Genomic DNA, 18,972 nt, shown 5'->3' with positions numbered 1-18,972 from the left:
AGTTTCCTCTTCAATTTCGTGCAGTGGTATGCCTTAATGCATTGTGACAGCAGAAACATAAAAGAATCTGCCACCCATCATCCTCGTTCGACCAAATTCCAAAAATTGAAAGAACCTGAACATTATAATATCATGTATGACCGCAACAAAGTGAACACCCAGCGTTTTAAGCTCCTCGGAAGAGGTCACGCAACACCAACTACTTCCACATTTCTCGGCAGAACAGAGAAAAAATACCACCAGATAATTAACTTGCAATGCCATAAGATTATGCAGGTTGACGCAACTCTAACGATACATCCATCTTTAATATTCTCATCTCCAGAACCATACAATAACCAAAAGTCAGGACTCGCTAAAGTACAAGCCAGAGAGCTCTTACAAAGGGCTACAAGAGAAACAGCCATCAAATGTATATGAAATGTCTCCAAACATGCACTATGGATAGAAAACCTCTCTAACCAATTTACTCTTCCATTTGGTCTTTTGCTCCCTCGGATTTTTGACCAAAATCTAAAAAGGAAAGAAATTATGCTTCTGGAGGTAGGATTGTGAGCAAGCATCAGCATTATCCATCAGATGCCTTGGGAGAATTTTCTGGGGTCTTCAAAGTAACTGGGTGGCTTTATGTTCTATGACACAAGCTCGAAACTCATCAACTATGGAAGCATCCTTAAACCTCAAAGCAAAAGTAGAAAGACCATCTTTTCCATCACCTATGCTATTCACACAGGCAAAAGTGACGCCCTTCTTTTCCATATCAGTCAGCTTCATGTCAGGATAAAGACTAGCATTCAGAATCAGCCGGTAATTCCCTCGTGTTCTCATAACAAGTCTGGCTTTTGCTGTCCCACTTGTTGGAACATTTACTTTGAGCTCCCCCTTCCCCCGCTCCTTCCAGGATCCACCAAGATACTCAAAAAGCACTGAATCAGCTACAAAAACAGGCTTCTCATTCTCTTCCCCTGTCTCCACAGGAACCTCCTGCATGGAAGAGAATCCACTTCCCTCGCTCTTAGTGATAGTGGAAGCCCCTGACGAACCAAAGAGAGAAGAACTTCCATTATTAGAAAGGCCAAATCCAAAAGAAGGCGAGTCAACTTTTGATCCAAAAAGAGAACCAGAACCAGAACCAGAACCAGAACCAAGTGATCCAAAGGAGAAAGTGGAACTGGAAAACCCAGTTCCAGAAAGGCCAGTGAAAGCATTTCGGCTGCTTGAAAGCTGCTGAAAGGAGCTGAAAGATGCAGCTTCTCCACTCTTGTCAACACTTGCATTGTCATCATCCTTTCTATCCTCATTGTCGCATTCCTTGACTTCAGCATTTTCCTTGTCATCCTTCTCAATGTTGTTTTCACTGCTCGTTACTTTCCCAGCCTTGTCATCTGCAACTTCAAGTTTGTTTGGCCCCTCTTCATTATAATTGTTCTCCTTCTCTCCAATAGTTCCTGTGTCTGGTTCATTGACTCTACTCTCTAATTCATTCTCGTTCTCATCAGATTTATTATCTATTTCCTCGCTTCCGACAGTTTTTACCTCATTATCAGCAACACTTTTTCCACTGTCAGCTTCAGCAGTGAAATGAGCCGTAGTAGCACCAGAATTTGGAGGAACCAAGCGGATTCCAGCAAAAGGGTTAGAAGATGGGGCTGAAGGAGTTGTTGATGACTGATTACGACGAACTTTAACAATTCTTCTACCTGCCAGCACCTCTTCACTCGCCCTCTTGAAGGTTCCCATCTCTTGTTCAGATGACCCCTCCTCATCATCATCAAGACCAGGGTTATCTCGAGATAGTTCTCTTCCAGCAGCCCTCTTTTTCGAGGGTTGAACATTGCTTTCTGCATCCCCCATCGAAAAATATAGTAAAAAGTATGACGTTACTGGCTGTTTTGTCAGGAAAGTGACTTTTCTGCACCCAAAAAAAGATAGAACTAGAACATTGAAGTATAAAGTACAAAATCCAAGAATATATAATAACAAATACTAAAATGTACACATGTTTCTAAGAATAAAAGGATTTTAAAAAACAAGACATACTGGAATACTAAAATTGCGGTGGTAAAAAGGTGACAATGAAGGAAACTTAACCATAATCTCATCTAGTCAAAATTGCAAGGCAAACAAGGTATAATACTGACATACAAGAGTTTCCAAAAACAAAATTAATGTGATGCTTCTACCTCGACAGTTCTTAATTGTCTAATATGTCATAGTATTTCAATACCATTAAATTTGGTTTGGATATTAGAAATTTCGCACCTCAGGTGAATTTCTATTTGACCTGATTTAACAACTGAAACATCATACAAATACTTCAGATGACATTTCGGTGCCATCCAAAGATATATGACTACAGAAATAAGGTGCAAAAGATTCTATATTAAAAAAACTCGTGCTTAAAACTTATTGACACCTTTAAACTTTGTCGTTAAAACAAACTCAGCAAACAATTATGCCAATGAATCAAATAATAACTAGATTTGGCAGGAACCCTTTAAGTCCAATAAGCAATGAGAAGCCACCGAGATGCATGGAAAATAAGGGTCTGTATGAAAATAAGGATCTGTATGACCTTGTAAAAGAGGAGGATCATACAACTCTATTAACCCTAATTTAGAAAATAAATCCTAAAACACGTAAAGCAATTCATTTTAGTATATCATATACTAAAAATAAAGAAAAACGATATGGATAAAACAAGAAAACATTGAAATACAACCTGGCCTTTTCTAAGCAAAGAAATAACAAAATTACAACAGAATAACGGTATCAAAAGAACAAGAAGAAAACAATAAAATTAATGCCCATAGTCCAACAAGCGGTGGGAAAGCGGTAATTACCACCACTGGAGACAGGAACCACGCGAAGCACTAAAATCTTAGAAAGCCAAATAAACACGCAAACTCCAGCCAATGAATGAAAGCAAAAAAATCACCAGCGACAAAAAATAATTCAAAAAACAGCTGTGTCAATTGCCCAAAAAGAAAGAAAATGAGTTGATCACATCCATTCTCCTCCTTTCTCACTCTTATATCGAACTAGTATAAAAACCCTTCTGATTGAACCAATTCTAACCTAGGGTGTATGAGCATTTTTAGGTCAATACCGGCATTGGAATACAAAAATTGACATCTGAAAATTAAGATAAAATTTAGCAGGATATTAACCACTCTGCCATCCTATAACGCATTAGTCAGCTTACAAACCAGTATAATTTTAGCAACAAAGAGGAGAATTCAAACTTTTCCTTCTGCATACGTGGAAAGAAAAGGAAATCACAGATCAACTTATTTTTGAAGCATAATCCCCGAAAAAAGAAAATCATACAAGAATATGAACACACATCCATATCCGCCAAGAAAATTCCAGCTGAAACTTTGAAACAAATCTTGTCATTCAAGAATGAAAAGAACCAAAAAAGATAAACAAGTGAAAATTCAACTCTTTATTCTTAAGAGCAGCTAGACGCTACCATCAACCCAAAGCCCCTTATCGGAAACTTTTAAAGAAAAGGCCACCCCAAAAAGCAGCGAACTAATCCAATTAAGTTCCTGAATTAAATTCAAGAATGCGCCGAAAAATATAAAATACACGCTCATAACGTTCATTTATGCACACCAGCAAAGGATGCATATAACCAATAATTCAAAGTTGTACAACATAAAAACTAAAAGGGGAAAATTAAATGCTGAAAAGCGAAAATATCATGGATATAGGTGAGAGTGAAGGAGTTAAACCGAAACCTAAGAGGTAGCGTTGAAGGTGTTATGTTCGACTTCGTGGGAGGTTGGATTTGGGGGGCTCTCCCCGCTTCTCTTCTATCTCTGTGAGCTCGAGGGCATATAAAACCCTAGGTCCAGGTGCCTATTTTTCAACCAAAATTCCAGAATAAAAGAAAGTGCCCTTCCTTCTTCTTATCTTTCTTTGATGGGCATCGGGCACCGCTGCCTTTATATTTTTTCCCCTTCTTTCTTTACTTCAAGAATGTAGTACTAAATTAGTAAGTTGTATGCGTTTCTGTAAACTAGAGCTCTTTTTTTGAGTTAAATACAATAAATCGAGAAGTAAATAAAGAGGACGAGACTATTTTATTCTTTATATTTTTATTTTCCATAATGAAAGAAAGACTAATAATGTTTTTTTATTATTTTGATAAAATATAAGAAGAAACACTAATTGTTGAAAGGATTTTTAACAAGGTTGGAATCGGAACCGGATTTCGGTTCTATTCCATTTTAGGGAATTATAACCGGTCTCTTTACTTATGAATTTTTTTTTGGGTTTAAATTTTCGGTCAAATTATTGTTCAATTTGGTGGAGTTTCTGGTCGAAAATGGAACCGTCATCATGCCTAATCCTAAGAGCTTTCCTTTTAACCGCTAGGCCAACTCTTTGCTGGTCACGTTAAAATGTGATGAACATTAATCAATACCGGAGTAAAGGACTGATTTTACTCAAAGAACAAATAATTGAAAAATTGTACTACAATTTACTTCACAATTATGGTGTCAAAATGTAATGCACATTAACCTAATAGTAGAGCAAATAAGTGATTTAAGTCGAAGAACAAATGATTGATTGCCATTTGAATTGACTTCACAAGAAATTACTATTTGGAATGTTATTTTTAGAAGTTTTTGTAGAAAAATGTACTGTAGTGATTTGATATATGCGAGATAAAAAAGTGATTGACAAATATATTTACGGAAAACGTAAAAAATTTTCTACGAAAACTAACAATCCAAACAAAATCTACAAATGATTGATTGTCATTTGAATTGATTTCACAAGAAATTAAATATTCTCTCAACTGAGTTAGCTAGCTCAGTTGGCTACCTGTGTTTTCTTTCTAGAATTTTCTAGAATATGATCAAGGTTTTTAGTTTATTTTAAACATCTCAATAGGTTAGATAGATCTATCCCCTTTTCCTTTTCCCCAACGTAAAAAGAAAAACTTGTGTGTACTCTGTAAAACTTGGCAAATAACTCGAGGGTTTTGCAAACGTGTCATAACAGTTTACCCCAAAAAAAAAAAGAAAAATCAAGAGACCGTATTTTATATTTCAAATTACAAAACCCGTTCACATACCAAAATTCCAGAACTTTCGATATTGGCATTCATCTTCGAGCGTATATCTTCGATGATTAGTTCCTACCATTGCAGATTTATGTGCGAGAGAAAGCGGAATCGAGAGGCTGTAGAATAGGGATCTGTAAAGTTGCTTTTCCTTCTTTAATTTCTTTCTTTATGTTATTCTTCTGTTTTGAGAACATGCATGAAAATATGAATCTGACAAATTTTAGCAGAAGTCACGCATTCCTTTCTGAAATAAAAAAGAAACTACAAAAAGAAAAAAAAATCTCCATTAATTTGTCTTCTGACATTGAAATTCGCAATAACGTGCGTGCTTTAGCCGAATCCTCTCTCGCGCTACATGCCTTTGCATGTTGTCCGTTAAACAGTCACAAAGAGAAAGGAAAGATGAAAAGAAAATTGCCGCGAGTTGAAGATGCTGTTGACGGCCAGTGGCAACTGGCAAGCGGGGGAGAGAAGAAGTGGTGGGGTTAACTTGTTTAAAATCCTTCTTTGAAACGTCACGGCGTCACAAAAATGGATCCTACGTTGATATCAGTAAACAAATTCAACGGATGCGGAAAATGGTGGGGTTTTTAATCATCATATTTGGAGCCTTTCCATTGGTCAACAACCAAGACCAAAATATTTCTCGTATAGATACACTCATAGGATTCCACTGTGTAACATCCAGATAGAGAAAACTATCAAGCGCAATCCAACCAATTACTGATACGTTTACATTCACAATGGCACATAAGAATTTCATGAAAAAATTGGCCTAAACGAGTGTAGTAAAACTATAGAACACTAAACAACTAACTGGAGCTTGGAACACTGTCTACGGTATGTGCCCTGACAAAATTCATTGTGCTTGAAAAATCACACCACCAGCAAAAAAGACACCCAGTCCCTTTGTCTCCTCTTTCAGATACGCCATAGAAAACCTGAAAAAGAAGACTAGCACAATTGTAATTCTGCAACAAAAACGAGAGAGTCCATTTCATCAGACACGCCAACCCCAAAGGAAAATTACAATTTATATAATCTTGAAGAGCATGCAACAAGAATTTCTACAATACAAAAAACTCAACCAGATAAAACAGGTAAATCTCCTCTGAAGTGAAATCCCAACATGAAGAAAGATAACGTAGTAGTGAAATTCTGATCCAGGTACAACTGGAGATTCTCTGAAAGCTACCAGTTCAAAAATTGCACAGTTATTAATATCAAGTCACGCGGCAGCACAAAAGTTTGTAATAAAAATGTTAACAACATTAATAGTTTGTTCCGGGGAAGCAGAATAGGAATTTCAACTATCTATTCTTGCCCAATTGCGCTTCATTCACTACAAGATTTGGTCATCTCATGATATTTCTGCATGAAAGCTCAAACTACGGTTCTCCAGTCTATAGGAGCTCTGCCTTGTTTGATCAGGAAACTAGGCAACTTTTGCATACATAAAAGAATGTAAAAACGGCAACTTTTACATCCATAAAAGTATGTAAATGAGCAGATAGCCCAAAAACTTTAGAAAAACATGGATTAACAAAATTCATATTACGCATGAAATGAGCTCTCACCTCAAGGAAATTGAATTCAGCAGGAACCAGGTGTCTTGACTGGAACTAGTGACATGGTGTAAGCACTGCCAGTCAGGAAAAGAGGAAAAAAGAGAAGAAAAAGAAAGCATAATTAGAACCTTATGTTTCATACCTCACACCTTAACCAAGAAGTGTATAGCAATTAAAATTCAAAACTAAGAATCTTGAAAGCTGATCAGGATAAGTCACTGTCCACTACATTACAGATACAGTCAGCACTATAAGAAACATACTTGAAAGAAATAATGACAAAAAACAAACCATAAGCAACAACTTAATCCATTGCTGAGGTTCGATGCAGACACGTTCATTAAATGAAATGCAAATATAAGATCAAGAAAATCAGTGTGCTAAATTGAGCCCTCCCTTAGCAAGAAACTAAAATAAATTAATTACAAGTTTTAAATGTATAAAGTAACAAGTAGAACCATAATTCAACCTTTTACCACAAAAACGACAGTGAAACAACAATGAAACAAAAGGCCAACTACAAAATTTGGATTCAAGCACAACTGAAAGATCTCAATTAATCACCAGCAACAAAACTAGGATTTTCACAATGGCCCAACCAATTGCTTTTAGGCTGACGGTTTTCCTTCATGATTCGTACCCCACTCTTCGTCAGCCTCGTTTCCGTTAACGAGTACTGCACCGTCTGTAGAGTCTGCATCAACCACCACAGCCTCTTCGTGAACCTCTTCTTGACCACCTTCTTGCCTCTCATCTTGTGCATCACCTATGTCCTCCTGCAACTCATCTCCATTTTGTTCCTAAACAGTACCATGAATACAATTCCAGAAACTTAGCACCAAATAGAAATAGAGGTGAATATGCAGTCATTTAGCACTATACTCAGCAGTTTACATGATCAAGTTACTAGTAATAACAGGAAAATCAATTGATTAAATAAGCTCTTGCAAGGTATACCAGTGTGTCCATCCCGAGGGAAATATGGAAAGCTTACTTGAGAAAGATATCAAATAAACATAGAGATATGGATTTGTAAATGCTAACTATACCTCATAATCCAAGGCTCCATTTTCAAGTGGTGGCTCGTCATCCATTTGCATGTTTCTAAAAGCCTCCACTAGACTGATGGTCGATCTATCCGCATAGTTCAAATATTCAATTGCTGGAGGATGATTACCCCTATAAAATAATGAAAGACAGTGAGAGTTATTCGACAATTACTTAGCATTATAATTTCTTCATATGTCTAGAGCTCCGAAAGTTCATCCACCATTCCAAAGCATAACTGAAAATGAAAGTATGCTTGAGAAGCCCATGTTCCAAGAAGGCAGGGCTACATGAGAATAAGTAATAATTTAGAATAAGGCATATAGTACAACTCTCAGATAAATTTCATCCATTTAGACCATCATCTGCACACACAGACAGGTTTTTCCACAAAAGTTTAAATCACTACAGAAACAAATTCATAATAGGACAACAATAGGTGAGTACAATGTCACCTTGTTTCAGCAACTTTGCCCTCAACAGCAAGTGCAACTTGCCAGTCATCAAACATATTTGGATATTCTTCAGGATCAGCCAAAGACTCTGAAGCTTTTTGATTAACCTGCAGGCATAATTGAATTGATTTAACTGACACAAACAAGGAAGAATATCGTTAACTGATACAAAAAAGGAAGAGCATTCAGCAAAACTAATTCAGCATTTTTAGCTTGATATCCAACAAAATTCAGTTGACATTTATTTTTCTGAATATATAAAACAGCATTGGTAAGAAACAAAATTAGCTTGCAGCAAAAAACATTTCAGAATCAGGAAAATCAGAAAACGGGGATAAAGTTAACAATTTGAAAAATGGCATCACTCAACTCAACCTCCTATTTATATTTTCAGCTTTAACTGTGCACTTGTTCACCTTTTATTTCACTTTTTTTTCCAACTAAAACCAATTATTTAATCCTTGTTTGCACTTACAAAAGTCAAACGTCAAAAAATGAGAAAATCGTGAACATTTTTGCAAATCCAGCAAAACAAAGTTAAATTTCTACTATAAAATTAAGGATTAATCTTGTATGCATTGACAATATATACACTTTCACCCTTGGATGCATGCCACCTAATTTCAATTTGAATTTGAATATCATTTTTTGCATATGTGGCATGCATCTAACGATGATAGTATATGCACTATCAGTGCATACAAGATAAACTCTAAAAGTAAATTTATTCCCTTACACAACTTTTCACAGAAAGAAATAAATCCTGCCCACTTGAACTCATAGCAAATCTACATTCTGCCATAATTTTGGCAGCACATGGAGCAAGTTACTTTAAAGATTCCACATTGACCTCCAAGCTCTAAAATAGAGATCATGAGAAGCCTTTTAATGTCCATATAATTCAGCTTAAAAAGCTCACAACCATATACAGTTAGAAACAAGCACCAAAAAACAAGTAGATCTAACCTTATTCAAGTCTCTTCTCCAGATTGCTACTATTTCAGACACCTTACTTGGAAGATAAGATCTAGCCATCAGTGCAGCCTCAGGTATCCGGTTGCTTCACCCCATAAAACAAAGGTTAAGTCAACAAGTTTTCCCAAAAAAATCCATTAGTAAAATCGGCAAAATATGAAAATAATTACCTTTCAATCAACAGCTGTAGGCACTCTTCCAACTTTCCCAGCATAAACAGACAAAGGAAAGCAACATTATTCTTCCCATGCTCTTTTGCGCTAGATGCAAGTTTTGATATGCCCTCAGCATCTCCCAAAGAAGAATACAACAGTAACAAACCACTCAAATCATTTGCCTGCTTCAAGCATTCCTCTGCCATCTCTAACTGCAAAATGGAGGAAAAATGCATCAATACAAGAATTGTTGAGAAGACAAAAAGTAGAACCTATTTGACTAAATTGTAAGAGGGGAAAAAGCGCAACTGGAGGGGCTGGGTTTCGCATAGCAACCACCAAAACAAGACAGAAAACTTATTTGGACATTCAGAACCTTTAACCTCCTCCTTGAGCATTTGACAATAAACCTTATTGACAAAGGATTATGAAAGAACAACATATGACCAAATCATTGCCGTCATTTACTCAGATAGAACCACATCACACTCATCCATCTCCAAGACTGTTCCCTAATCTAAGTGTGAGAAATATGACCAAAACATTGCTGCCAATGATTGAGAAAAACTATACAGTCAGCACGTCAAATCAACAATGCTGTTTCCCAAGTGCAAGGAATTTTCAGTTCAAGCTCTGTGCAAATCAACAAGTAAAAGTACCATTCCAGTGGACATAGCTAGTTCTCCCAACTGCTTCCATTTTGATTCACTCTGTGCTACAGTGGCAATTTCCTGAACAAAGAAACAGCATAATGAACTCTGTTATAGGACATCATATTTTGAAGGAGCAAAAAGAAACACACACAGCCTGAGAATGCTTGCGTAAAAAAGAACAAAGCTTAATTCCTGTTCAGATAGGTCAGCAGTTAATACCTGTGCGATCTCTAGTTTACCAAGCTGTATGGCTAGCTCAAATCTGTAATCAGGGTCAGTAGCAACTTCCAGGGCATCCTCTACCATTCCTCGTGATTCAAGGAAACGCGCCACACTAGCAATAAATTGATTTTCAAATTGGGATCAACAAATATCAAATCCTTAATTTCATATTCAGATAGAGCAGAAATATCTATGAAAGTTAACCATCCAACACATTGAGATGCATTCCATCTTCACTAACAGATAGATTATGAATTGGCATCAAGCAGGCACTTATTGCCGGCTTCCAAGCATGCACACATCAAATGCGACTTGAGATGCACCTCAATGCACAAGGCAATTAAGATAGCAAGAAAACAAGTCAAAAGGCAGTATACAAAGTGAAAGGAGAAAGCACCACCATGCCACACAAACATCTGCTCATATGCAATATCGAAATTCACTCAGCCACCAGTCTAAAATGGCAAAGACATACTATACACCTCAAATCATATGTGCTACAATCAAACTCCAAATTCAAATGCAACATGAAATTCAATTCCCACTGCAAAATATTTTTGCAAAAGGAAATAATAGGCACCAAAATTGCTGGATGCCAAACTAAAACTCAGTTTTAATTTTTCAAGGAAAAGGCAGGATGTAAGATGTAAGGCGAAGGTGGAAATCAATCACTTACGGCTACAAGCATGAACAAATTTGTCCATGTTTACACAATCAGTTGCAAACATGTAAGATTGCAAACACAACACTGCCAATTTCATAGACTAGTAAACCAGAACTTGAAGATCATATAACTGTCTGACCAACAAAACTGCATCTATAAGTTTTATCAGTAATCAGACAGCAAGATGAAACTCACTCCACCAAAGACAGTACACCTACCTGTTATGATGCTCCTTGGGGATGGATGGTAGGACCTCATTAGCCCTTTCTATGTCGCCACGCATAACGAGTGTCTTGTATTCAATCAAGCTCAGGAGCAAAGTGTATCCCATCACACTGCAACAAAAGTAAACAGGAAAGGCTAACAAACAAAATGACAGAATGACCTCATTGCCTCCAAGGACTCGTAGAAGCCTACTCACTTGAATTCTTTGTCAATGAGGTACACTCTACTCTGGTTAGCTAGATATCCAAGCAAGTACATCGGTCGGTCTAAATGAAACATAGTGGTAACCTAGAAAAATCACATAGATCATAAGGAATTAGTCTTTAAGAAAAGAATCTTGAAGCATTTAGGTTGTTAGGATAAATTGGGATGCATACCTCACCACCAACACAATAATTTAGCCTCCAAGAAGAGTTATTGTAGATAAAGCAATCACCCACCCAAATTCCAGTCCTGACTCTTTCATTTATTTCATATAAAAGCTCAAAGGCATCTTCAACACCTTGTTCATCTACTGATTTTCCATTATCAAGATGTGCAGAAACTACATCACGCTGTAACATTTGAATCAAGATTCCATCACTCTAAAAGGGATACCAAGAAAAGAACTTTCCCAAGTATATAGAAAGCATAGGTGAATTAAATGCCTTACATTATATTTGAGTATATAGAAAGAAGTATCACTAGCTATGGCCACTAAATCACCGCTATCAGCCCAGTAGAGATTCTGGAAAAGGTTAAAGTGACAAAAATAAGCAAATCAGGTAATGCTGATACAACAGTAACATGAAAAGATGATTCAAGGCGAGCATCCCTTACTTTAACATTAACATCAATACGTCGAATCAACCTACAGTCAGCCCAATCATAGAAACAAATGAAATCATTTGAGCACATTGACAGTAGAGAACCACCAAATATGCGCTCAGCAGAAAATGTAGGCCGAATGCTTTTCTTCTCCTGTAAGAGGTCACCTTACTTTCGTCACTATCAGAAAAGTCACTTCAAAATCATAACAAAGTACTACTGGAGGGACAAAAAATAGAGATGCATGAAGAGATAAAAATGAGTTTGAGCTAGATGTGCAACCTATCCCATCAAAAGCAATAGAAAGAGAGATTTAGAGTTTCACAAAAAGGTTTTAAAGCACCAAGCAGATGTTTAAAATGAAATAAAACAGGATAAACTTGCCACCACACAAGAAGCTTGACATAGAAAGCTGTAAGTAATACAATTTGATGTGGTTCCAATTTTTTTTTTGAAGGACCATATACCCAAAAGGAAGATAAGAAAATACAGACCTGGAAATTTTTACTAAAGATTTTTATCTTTGATGTACTTTCCCTAACAGCATATTCCCCATCTGATGACCACACAAACTCCAATGCTGAACCAAATGACCTATTTCTCCATGCCAACGCAGTATAGATGATGTATTCACCATCACCACAGACAACGACAAACCTCCCATTTGGATTGTGCTTTAAGTTCTGCAATACAAACACACAAAGGATATGCAAGTGAAAAAAAAGCAACAGAGCAGCTAAAACAGAATTAATATCTTGGATAATTATAGAACAGATTTGACAAATACCTTTGAAAAGAAGCAATAATTAAATTGAAGGGGATTGAGTCAAAAGTCAACTTGAAAGGAAACATCATTTTTGTTCATTTGTCAGCTTTAAACAGAAGTAGACACTGACCACTCCAATGACTATCACTTTAACACATAAACCAACCAAAAAGAGTATAGAAAAAGATTGCCACCCCAATCACTACATGTGGCAAATGATACCAACTAAAAATATAAGATTTCTGAAAAAGGAGACCAACTTACTTGTGGGTAAAGATCACAAGTACCCAACTCTTTGACGGCTAAAGGCAACCTCTCTCCATCAGTAACCTGAAGGAACAAAGTGAATAATTAACTCCAGTACCTTTGAACAATAAAAATTTTCCAGTATTATATTTGATTGAGCATCAGAGAAAGAACAGCAAGTCATACCTCAAAATCGGCTCCCACACTCTTGATGTTGACAGTCTGAATCTCATTATGCTTAGCCCATATGATTTTACCACTGTTGTCCATACTGGCAACAGGAACCTCACGGCCTATTTTCACCATGATTGTTCCTTCATCGTAACCAATTACAACCCTGTGAAGAAACTTTTAAATTAATAAAGATGTTACGAAATAAAGACTCATAAACATCAAATGCAGCTACGAACATTATCCTCTCATCGAAATTTGCGTCTCTCCCAAATTAAAAATTTCTTATTCAACTCAAAGAAACCTTGTTTCCACTTATTTTACAATGAGATAAAAGGATTGACAAAGTTGTGTAGACACTCCCATCTACAACAGGGTCAAAAATAAAAAATTAAGATGCTGACAAGGAGCAAGTCAAAAATTGATACACCAAAAAGCACATTAGAAGCATGAGCCTTTTCCAGTAAACCTCTTGCATGCAAAAAAGGTATCACATAAGCAACCAATACTGAAAATTAGAGAACATACCGCCTGGAACCTTTCATGTAGCCTACAGCCCATACTCGTTCAAGACCATAGTTCAAAGTGTTCTCAAGTCTGCAAAAAATTGCAAATAAATTAAGATATACCCATAATGGACAACAAAAATGTAGATTCATATTTATCTGACTTTAAAAAAATCTGAAAAAGGAGATGGGGAAAGGCCATAAACCATGCTAGAAGTATCCAATTGGATTTTGAAAGAGCCAAAGTATCCACAAGCAAGTAGAATAAATTGACAATCAGGCTGTTATTCAACACTCCCGGTTACAAGAGATATAGTAGTTCTAAATGGTTCTTTTTGACAAATTATACTTTCAAAAACATTTTGGCAAAACTTTTTAAAGCAAGGTACAAATGTGGTCTTCTCATGCCTAAAAAATATGCATTCTGCCATTCTCAGTTCTCATATTTGAAGAAATGGATTTACACCTTCAGTTCCAAGTCATAATGAGGGACAGAAAATGGCAAAGAATGTTAGTAGAATACTGCAGAGCTGTTTGTCATTCAGAAGCCAAAGCACATTAAGACCAGAAAACATAGAATGTTTTAATTACCTATAGGTGGTTGCATGCCATATGCGGACAGTACCATCCTCTGAACCAGTGATTATAATAGGAAGTTCAGGATGAAAACACACAGCTGAAACATTGTGTGTGTGGCCTTCAAGCGTCTGGACACAACTTTTGGTCTGATAATCCCACACCTGATATGATTAAGACAAACAAAAAAGACTTCAGGTAAAAACTCTATATATATTCAGCAGATCCTTGGTATAAGGGGACATGAAAAACAAACCTTAGCAGTGTGATCATCAGAACCAGTGATTAGATAAGGTTTATCGCCACCAGTAAAATAATCAACGCAATTTACTCCTTTAAGATGTGCATCCAAGGTGAAATTTGGGTCCGGAGAGCCAAGGTTCCAAATCTAAATGAAAAAATCATGTGTAACTTAATGCTGCTAAAGACAATAGAGTAACTACTTAAGCCAGGCAATCATTTACAGGGCAGTCACATCTCCTACCTTTATAGTGCGATCGAGAGAAGCACTTGCAAAAGTGTTTGTGTCTTTTGGATTAAATGTCACTTGCATCACATAATGGGAATGGCCCTCAAAAATCTGAGTGCACACCCAACCTTTCTCCCAGTCCCAAAGTTTGATAAGCATGTCATCAGATGATGACAGCACGTAAGGAAGAGTAGGATGGACAGCCACACATCTAATGTAATCTGTATGTGCCTCAAACACTTTGACCTTATCCATTGTATTGTAGTTGTACACACGAATAAACATGTCATCAGCGCCAGCAACTACCCACTGCTTACGTGCTACAAACTTGGCTGACCTTACTGCAGCACAGTCATTTGAACATTAGATAACATCTTCCTCATTGAAATGAATAAACAGAACAAAAACAGAGTTTGCAATTAAGGAAAAAACATATACTACTTGTGCACCTGGTAGTTCAGTGACCTCAAAGGATTTCGCCATTGTCTGCAGTAACAAAATATGTCATTCAGCAAAGCTAACAATGGATGAGAAGTTTTAGACAATAAGATGATAATACTACGGGAACTGACCATAAAAAAAAACAATATAGATAGCAAAACCTAAGTATGTTACAAAAGACCTCTAATCAATTTTGCAAATTAACTAGGCATACCAACAAGACACTTTAGCAAAAAATTAGTGCATTTTGACTCTTATAGTACTTAAGCTAACACTTCTGACAAAAAGTATGAATGGAAGGCCTGATTATCCTTCATATATAGCATTTATGAGAAAGGAAGGCAAGATATACACATTATAGACATCAAACTCCCTCCAAGCCACATGTATAACAAGGCTTCTGTCATAATGGCTATCCTCAAGAACTATCCATTTTCAACACCACATGCATAGTAGTATTAAAAGTTAGTTATCATCTCTTCACCAAAGTCACTCATGGTACATGGATCAATCAGAACACTAATTGCTAGTTATGCAAATAATTTATTTATAAGGACTTCTAAACTAGAGAAATATGGGGAAAAATATTTCCTGGCTCTTCAAACAAGTTACTTCCATGGAAATAAATATCTGAGAAAAGGATATAGGGGGATAGGTGAAAAAATAAAGACAGATTCACAAATTTTTTCATTTAACTTGACGCAAAGGTATAGAAGAAACAAAAGATGATTTCATCTAACTGGAAATATGTTCTATAAGCAAGTCAATATGTTAAATTACCTAAAATGAACAATTTTACTCGAACACCACCCAAAAAAAACAAAAAAAACTGTACACGTAGTCTGACATAAGGCATAAAACTAGCCATCTATGTCAAAACCACCTTTAAGGCTCAATCCATTTGAAGCTTCATTAGAAATTCAATTAAACTTATATGAGTTTTCTTAACTCAAGATTGTTAAGGAAACATGCAAAAAAATCAAACACCATTTTGTTTGGGAGAAGGCACAAGTCCAATCACAGAAAATTCCTATGAATTCATAGTTTCTGCTTGTTCAGTCCAACCATAAATTATAAGAATACAACAGTGATTCACACCCAAAATTCCAACTGTCAATAGTTATCATGCATCCAACATCCTGAAACCCCATCACATGTTGGCATGCATAATATTTTGCTTATTATTGCTCTGCAATATTCATTCAATCCATTTTCCAGAAAATTAATTTACAGTTTAAATGGTAAAATGAAAATGAAATCCTGAAAACCTTTTAGCCACCATAATCTCCTAAAGAAAAGAAACTCAGCACTTCATATCCTAACATCATTCAAAAAGTATGCTTGTTATGTAATATGAAATACTAAAAACTGAGATACATGTTATACATGAAGCACAACCTTGGAGCATTAAAAAAATAGTTATTATGGACTTTGAAATACGAGAAACTGAAATACATGTCATACAAGAAAATTACTCTGAGATGGAATAGGAACTCTAATGGAATAGGAACTCAAAACACATTAAATCTTCCCCTAGAAATTATTATCATGAAGTGGTGATTCTAATATGGTAGGTGAAAGATTCTCAAGCCGAAAAGCTGAAGAAAATCCAGTGTACAAAATCCACTAGGAAATAAATCTTAGGTTAATCATACCCACCCACCCCAAGGACAGCCGAATCTTGAAGTTCCAACTTGTCGGCTCCCATATTACCCATCACAGATAATAGTAGATGCACAAAAAAGAATATGATAATAACCCGACTGACACAGAAGTTTGCTTCTCTATAAGACACAACCTGCCCTTCGGTTTGCTTCAATATAAGACCGAAATACTTCCTTTAGACGCACTAGTCCATCATGTGTCAAAATTTCAATCCAAAGACATAGCAGAGCTAAAGTAGGAGATTTTCAGCAAGCCCCAAAGTAACAGGAGAACAGCATTTGGCATGTGAAATACTACCCATTTAACCTCGTCCAAAAAGTTTAACTAAAAGATTATATCATAACAGATGCACCGTTTACATTTTGAATACATTTACATTTACCTGGATCCAGGATCATGCCAATTTTCATGGTATTAACCAAATGAAAACTCCAAATTTTGAATAACAACTAACAGAGAACTACTATACTAAAACTCGAATAGCAGTATAAATCCTAACAATAGGCTAAACTTTTCGTACCTGGGTCTGGTAATTCCATATGCAAACGGTCCCTGAATACAAACTTGCCAAAATCCTATGACACAAGAAAAAAAAAAGGAATGAGAGAAGAAGAAAAGGATATCATCTCAACCAAGATGCTAGAGCAGCAGATTACAATCGACACGTATCCAATTCATTGCAGAAAATTTGCAATGAGCAAAGAAAAACGAATTTGAGAAATTGAACTTTGACAAGGTTGATAGTTACCATGGCTCTGTAGGATGTAGATCCACGGATTTTACTCTTTCTGATCTTTGAGCAAGCTTCCTCTGATCCAGCAATTCACAAATTTAAACAAATCAATAAAACTTCAAACAATATCCGAACACCGCCCGAATAAACCAGCCAACAACAATTATCAGCTCTCCAACAAACAATTCCCCTTCGCGCAGCTACGCAAATGGGTAAACAGTATAACAAACAGAGAATTCAACAATACCTTGATTTCCAGTCTGAGAGGCTGATGCGCCACCATTCAAACAGAAACGAAAAAAAAATACCGTATTAGTAAATGCCGTAATAACAGATCTCAAATCGTAACCGAATTACAAATCCAGCAGCCTACTCATCAACGGAAATCACCAAATTCGAATTACAAGAATGAATTATCCAGATCTAAGTGGAAAACAGCTTACCATTGTCACTGATCGAAAATGGAAACCGTACGAGGAGATTCGTAAACCCTAGAGATCCGATTGAGATCCAATTTGAAGTGTTAGTGAAGTGAAGAGAGAGAGAGAGAGAGAGAGATCAAGAGAGAGAAAGAGGGAAAATGGGGAATTTTTTTTGGGGGAAGAATGAATAAAAAGAGGTATTGCACAGGTAACGGCGCCACCCCTCTCCGTTTATTTGTGTAACGACGAGATGGGAATTTGTTTTGAGTAGTGCTGCTACTTATGTAGGATGTCGAATTTCATCGATTTGGATTTGTTGATGATGCCTTTGGAACTAAGGAATTAATTTTCAACAAGTTTTGACGCCTTCTTCGTTGCTATGTCATTTGATGTGTTTCTAACCGTCGATCAAGGGAATGTGCTATTTTCGACGGTGGAGATTGAGTCTCAAGGATTTTAAATTGGACTGGTTTATGCTTGAATCACCACCCCAATAGAGATTGAGCACATGATTGACTTTTCTCCATTTTTTCCTTTTTTTTTTTTGTCAAATGTCAACTTGTAACTTTTCTCCATTTTTTCTGATCGGAAAAATACCGAAGAAAGTAAAGTGTGTTTGAATAGTAAATTATTTGAAATAATTTTATGAAAAAAATATCGTAATATTTTTTTTATATAATATATATACGATAAAATGATAATTAAAAAATATGTTGATACAAGTAAGTGACTATATATAAATAAAGTAAAAATAATGTGTAATCAAAAACATACAATTGGATAGCAGGGCCAAGGACCCTTGAAGTTTGAACCATGCTTTTTGCATGAATTGTTTTTGCACAATTTAATCTTCAATATTTTGCCTTTTCCGAGTTTTTTTTCAAAAGTAATTTACACAAATAGACAAGCTAAAAGAGTTCACGCGTGATTGTTGTACTTCTGATACTACTACATAGGTAATTATTGAAGTGGCAAGAACTACAACGAATTGTATGAGATATTTATAGTAGCTTTTTGTCCCTTTTTTTTTAATTAATGAATGGTAATGAAGATTCCCAACTAAATATTTCTTAATAAACAACAAAAAATGGTGCTTGAAAACATGCACCGGATCTATTGAGTT

The 18,972-nt window shown here is 36.1% G+C and overlaps 2 protein-coding genes across 4 annotated transcripts; both read right to left on the bottom strand.

Moving 5' to 3' along the window:
* Positions 1 to 244: 244 nt before the first annotated feature.
* Positions 245 to 3,936, bottom strand: LOC113767707 (nuclear pore complex protein NUP50A). Its single transcript, XM_027311884.1, has 2 exons — positions 3,747 to 3,936; positions 245 to 1,912 (listed from the first exon to the last, which is right to left on the bottom strand). Exon 2 carries the CDS (start codon positions 1,852 to 1,854, stop codon positions 607 to 609), a length of 1,248 nt encoding a protein of 415 aa, XP_027167685.1. The 5' UTR covers positions 1,855 to 1,912; positions 3,747 to 3,936; the 3' UTR covers positions 245 to 606.
* Positions 3,937 to 5,653: 1,717 nt separating this feature from the next.
* Positions 5,654 to 18,110, bottom strand: LOC113767652 (coatomer subunit beta'-1). Of its 3 annotated transcripts, none has more exons than XR_003468039.1 (26): positions 17,871 to 18,110; positions 17,675 to 17,695; positions 17,443 to 17,504; positions 17,215 to 17,269; positions 15,038 to 15,074; positions 14,604 to 14,929; positions 14,376 to 14,507; positions 14,135 to 14,283; positions 13,566 to 13,634; positions 13,053 to 13,203; positions 12,885 to 12,950; positions 12,349 to 12,537; positions 11,867 to 12,007; positions 11,700 to 11,774; positions 11,425 to 11,601; positions 11,244 to 11,335; positions 11,041 to 11,157; positions 10,156 to 10,270; positions 9,943 to 10,014; positions 9,299 to 9,495; positions 9,120 to 9,213; positions 8,154 to 8,260; positions 7,701 to 7,830; positions 7,251 to 7,451; positions 6,661 to 6,725; positions 5,654 to 6,024 (listed from the first exon to the last, which is right to left on the bottom strand). XR_003468039.1 is itself a non-coding variant. In XM_027311818.1 (26 exons), exons 1-25 carry the CDS (start codon positions 17,871 to 17,873, stop codon positions 6,706 to 6,708), a joined length of 2,757 nt encoding a protein of 918 aa, XP_027167619.1. In that variant the 5' UTR covers positions 17,874 to 18,110; the 3' UTR covers positions 5,654 to 6,024; positions 6,661 to 6,705. The 3 variants fall into 3 exon arrangements, 1 of the variants encoding a protein (XP_027167619.1); XR_003468038.1 differs by having other exon boundaries at positions 7,216 to 7,451; positions 17,871 to 18,109; XM_027311818.1 differs by having other exon boundaries at positions 7,292 to 7,451.
* Positions 18,111 to 18,972: the final 862 nt, after the last annotated feature.

The sequence above is a fragment of the Coffea eugenioides genome, chromosome 4 (assembly GCF_003713205.1).
Source record: "Coffea eugenioides isolate CCC68of chromosome 4, Ceug_1.0, whole genome shotgun sequence".
Classification (NCBI taxonomy): domain Eukaryota; kingdom Viridiplantae; phylum Streptophyta; class Magnoliopsida; order Gentianales; family Rubiaceae; genus Coffea; species Coffea eugenioides.
This window is presented reverse-complemented; position numbering and strand designations above follow the sequence as displayed.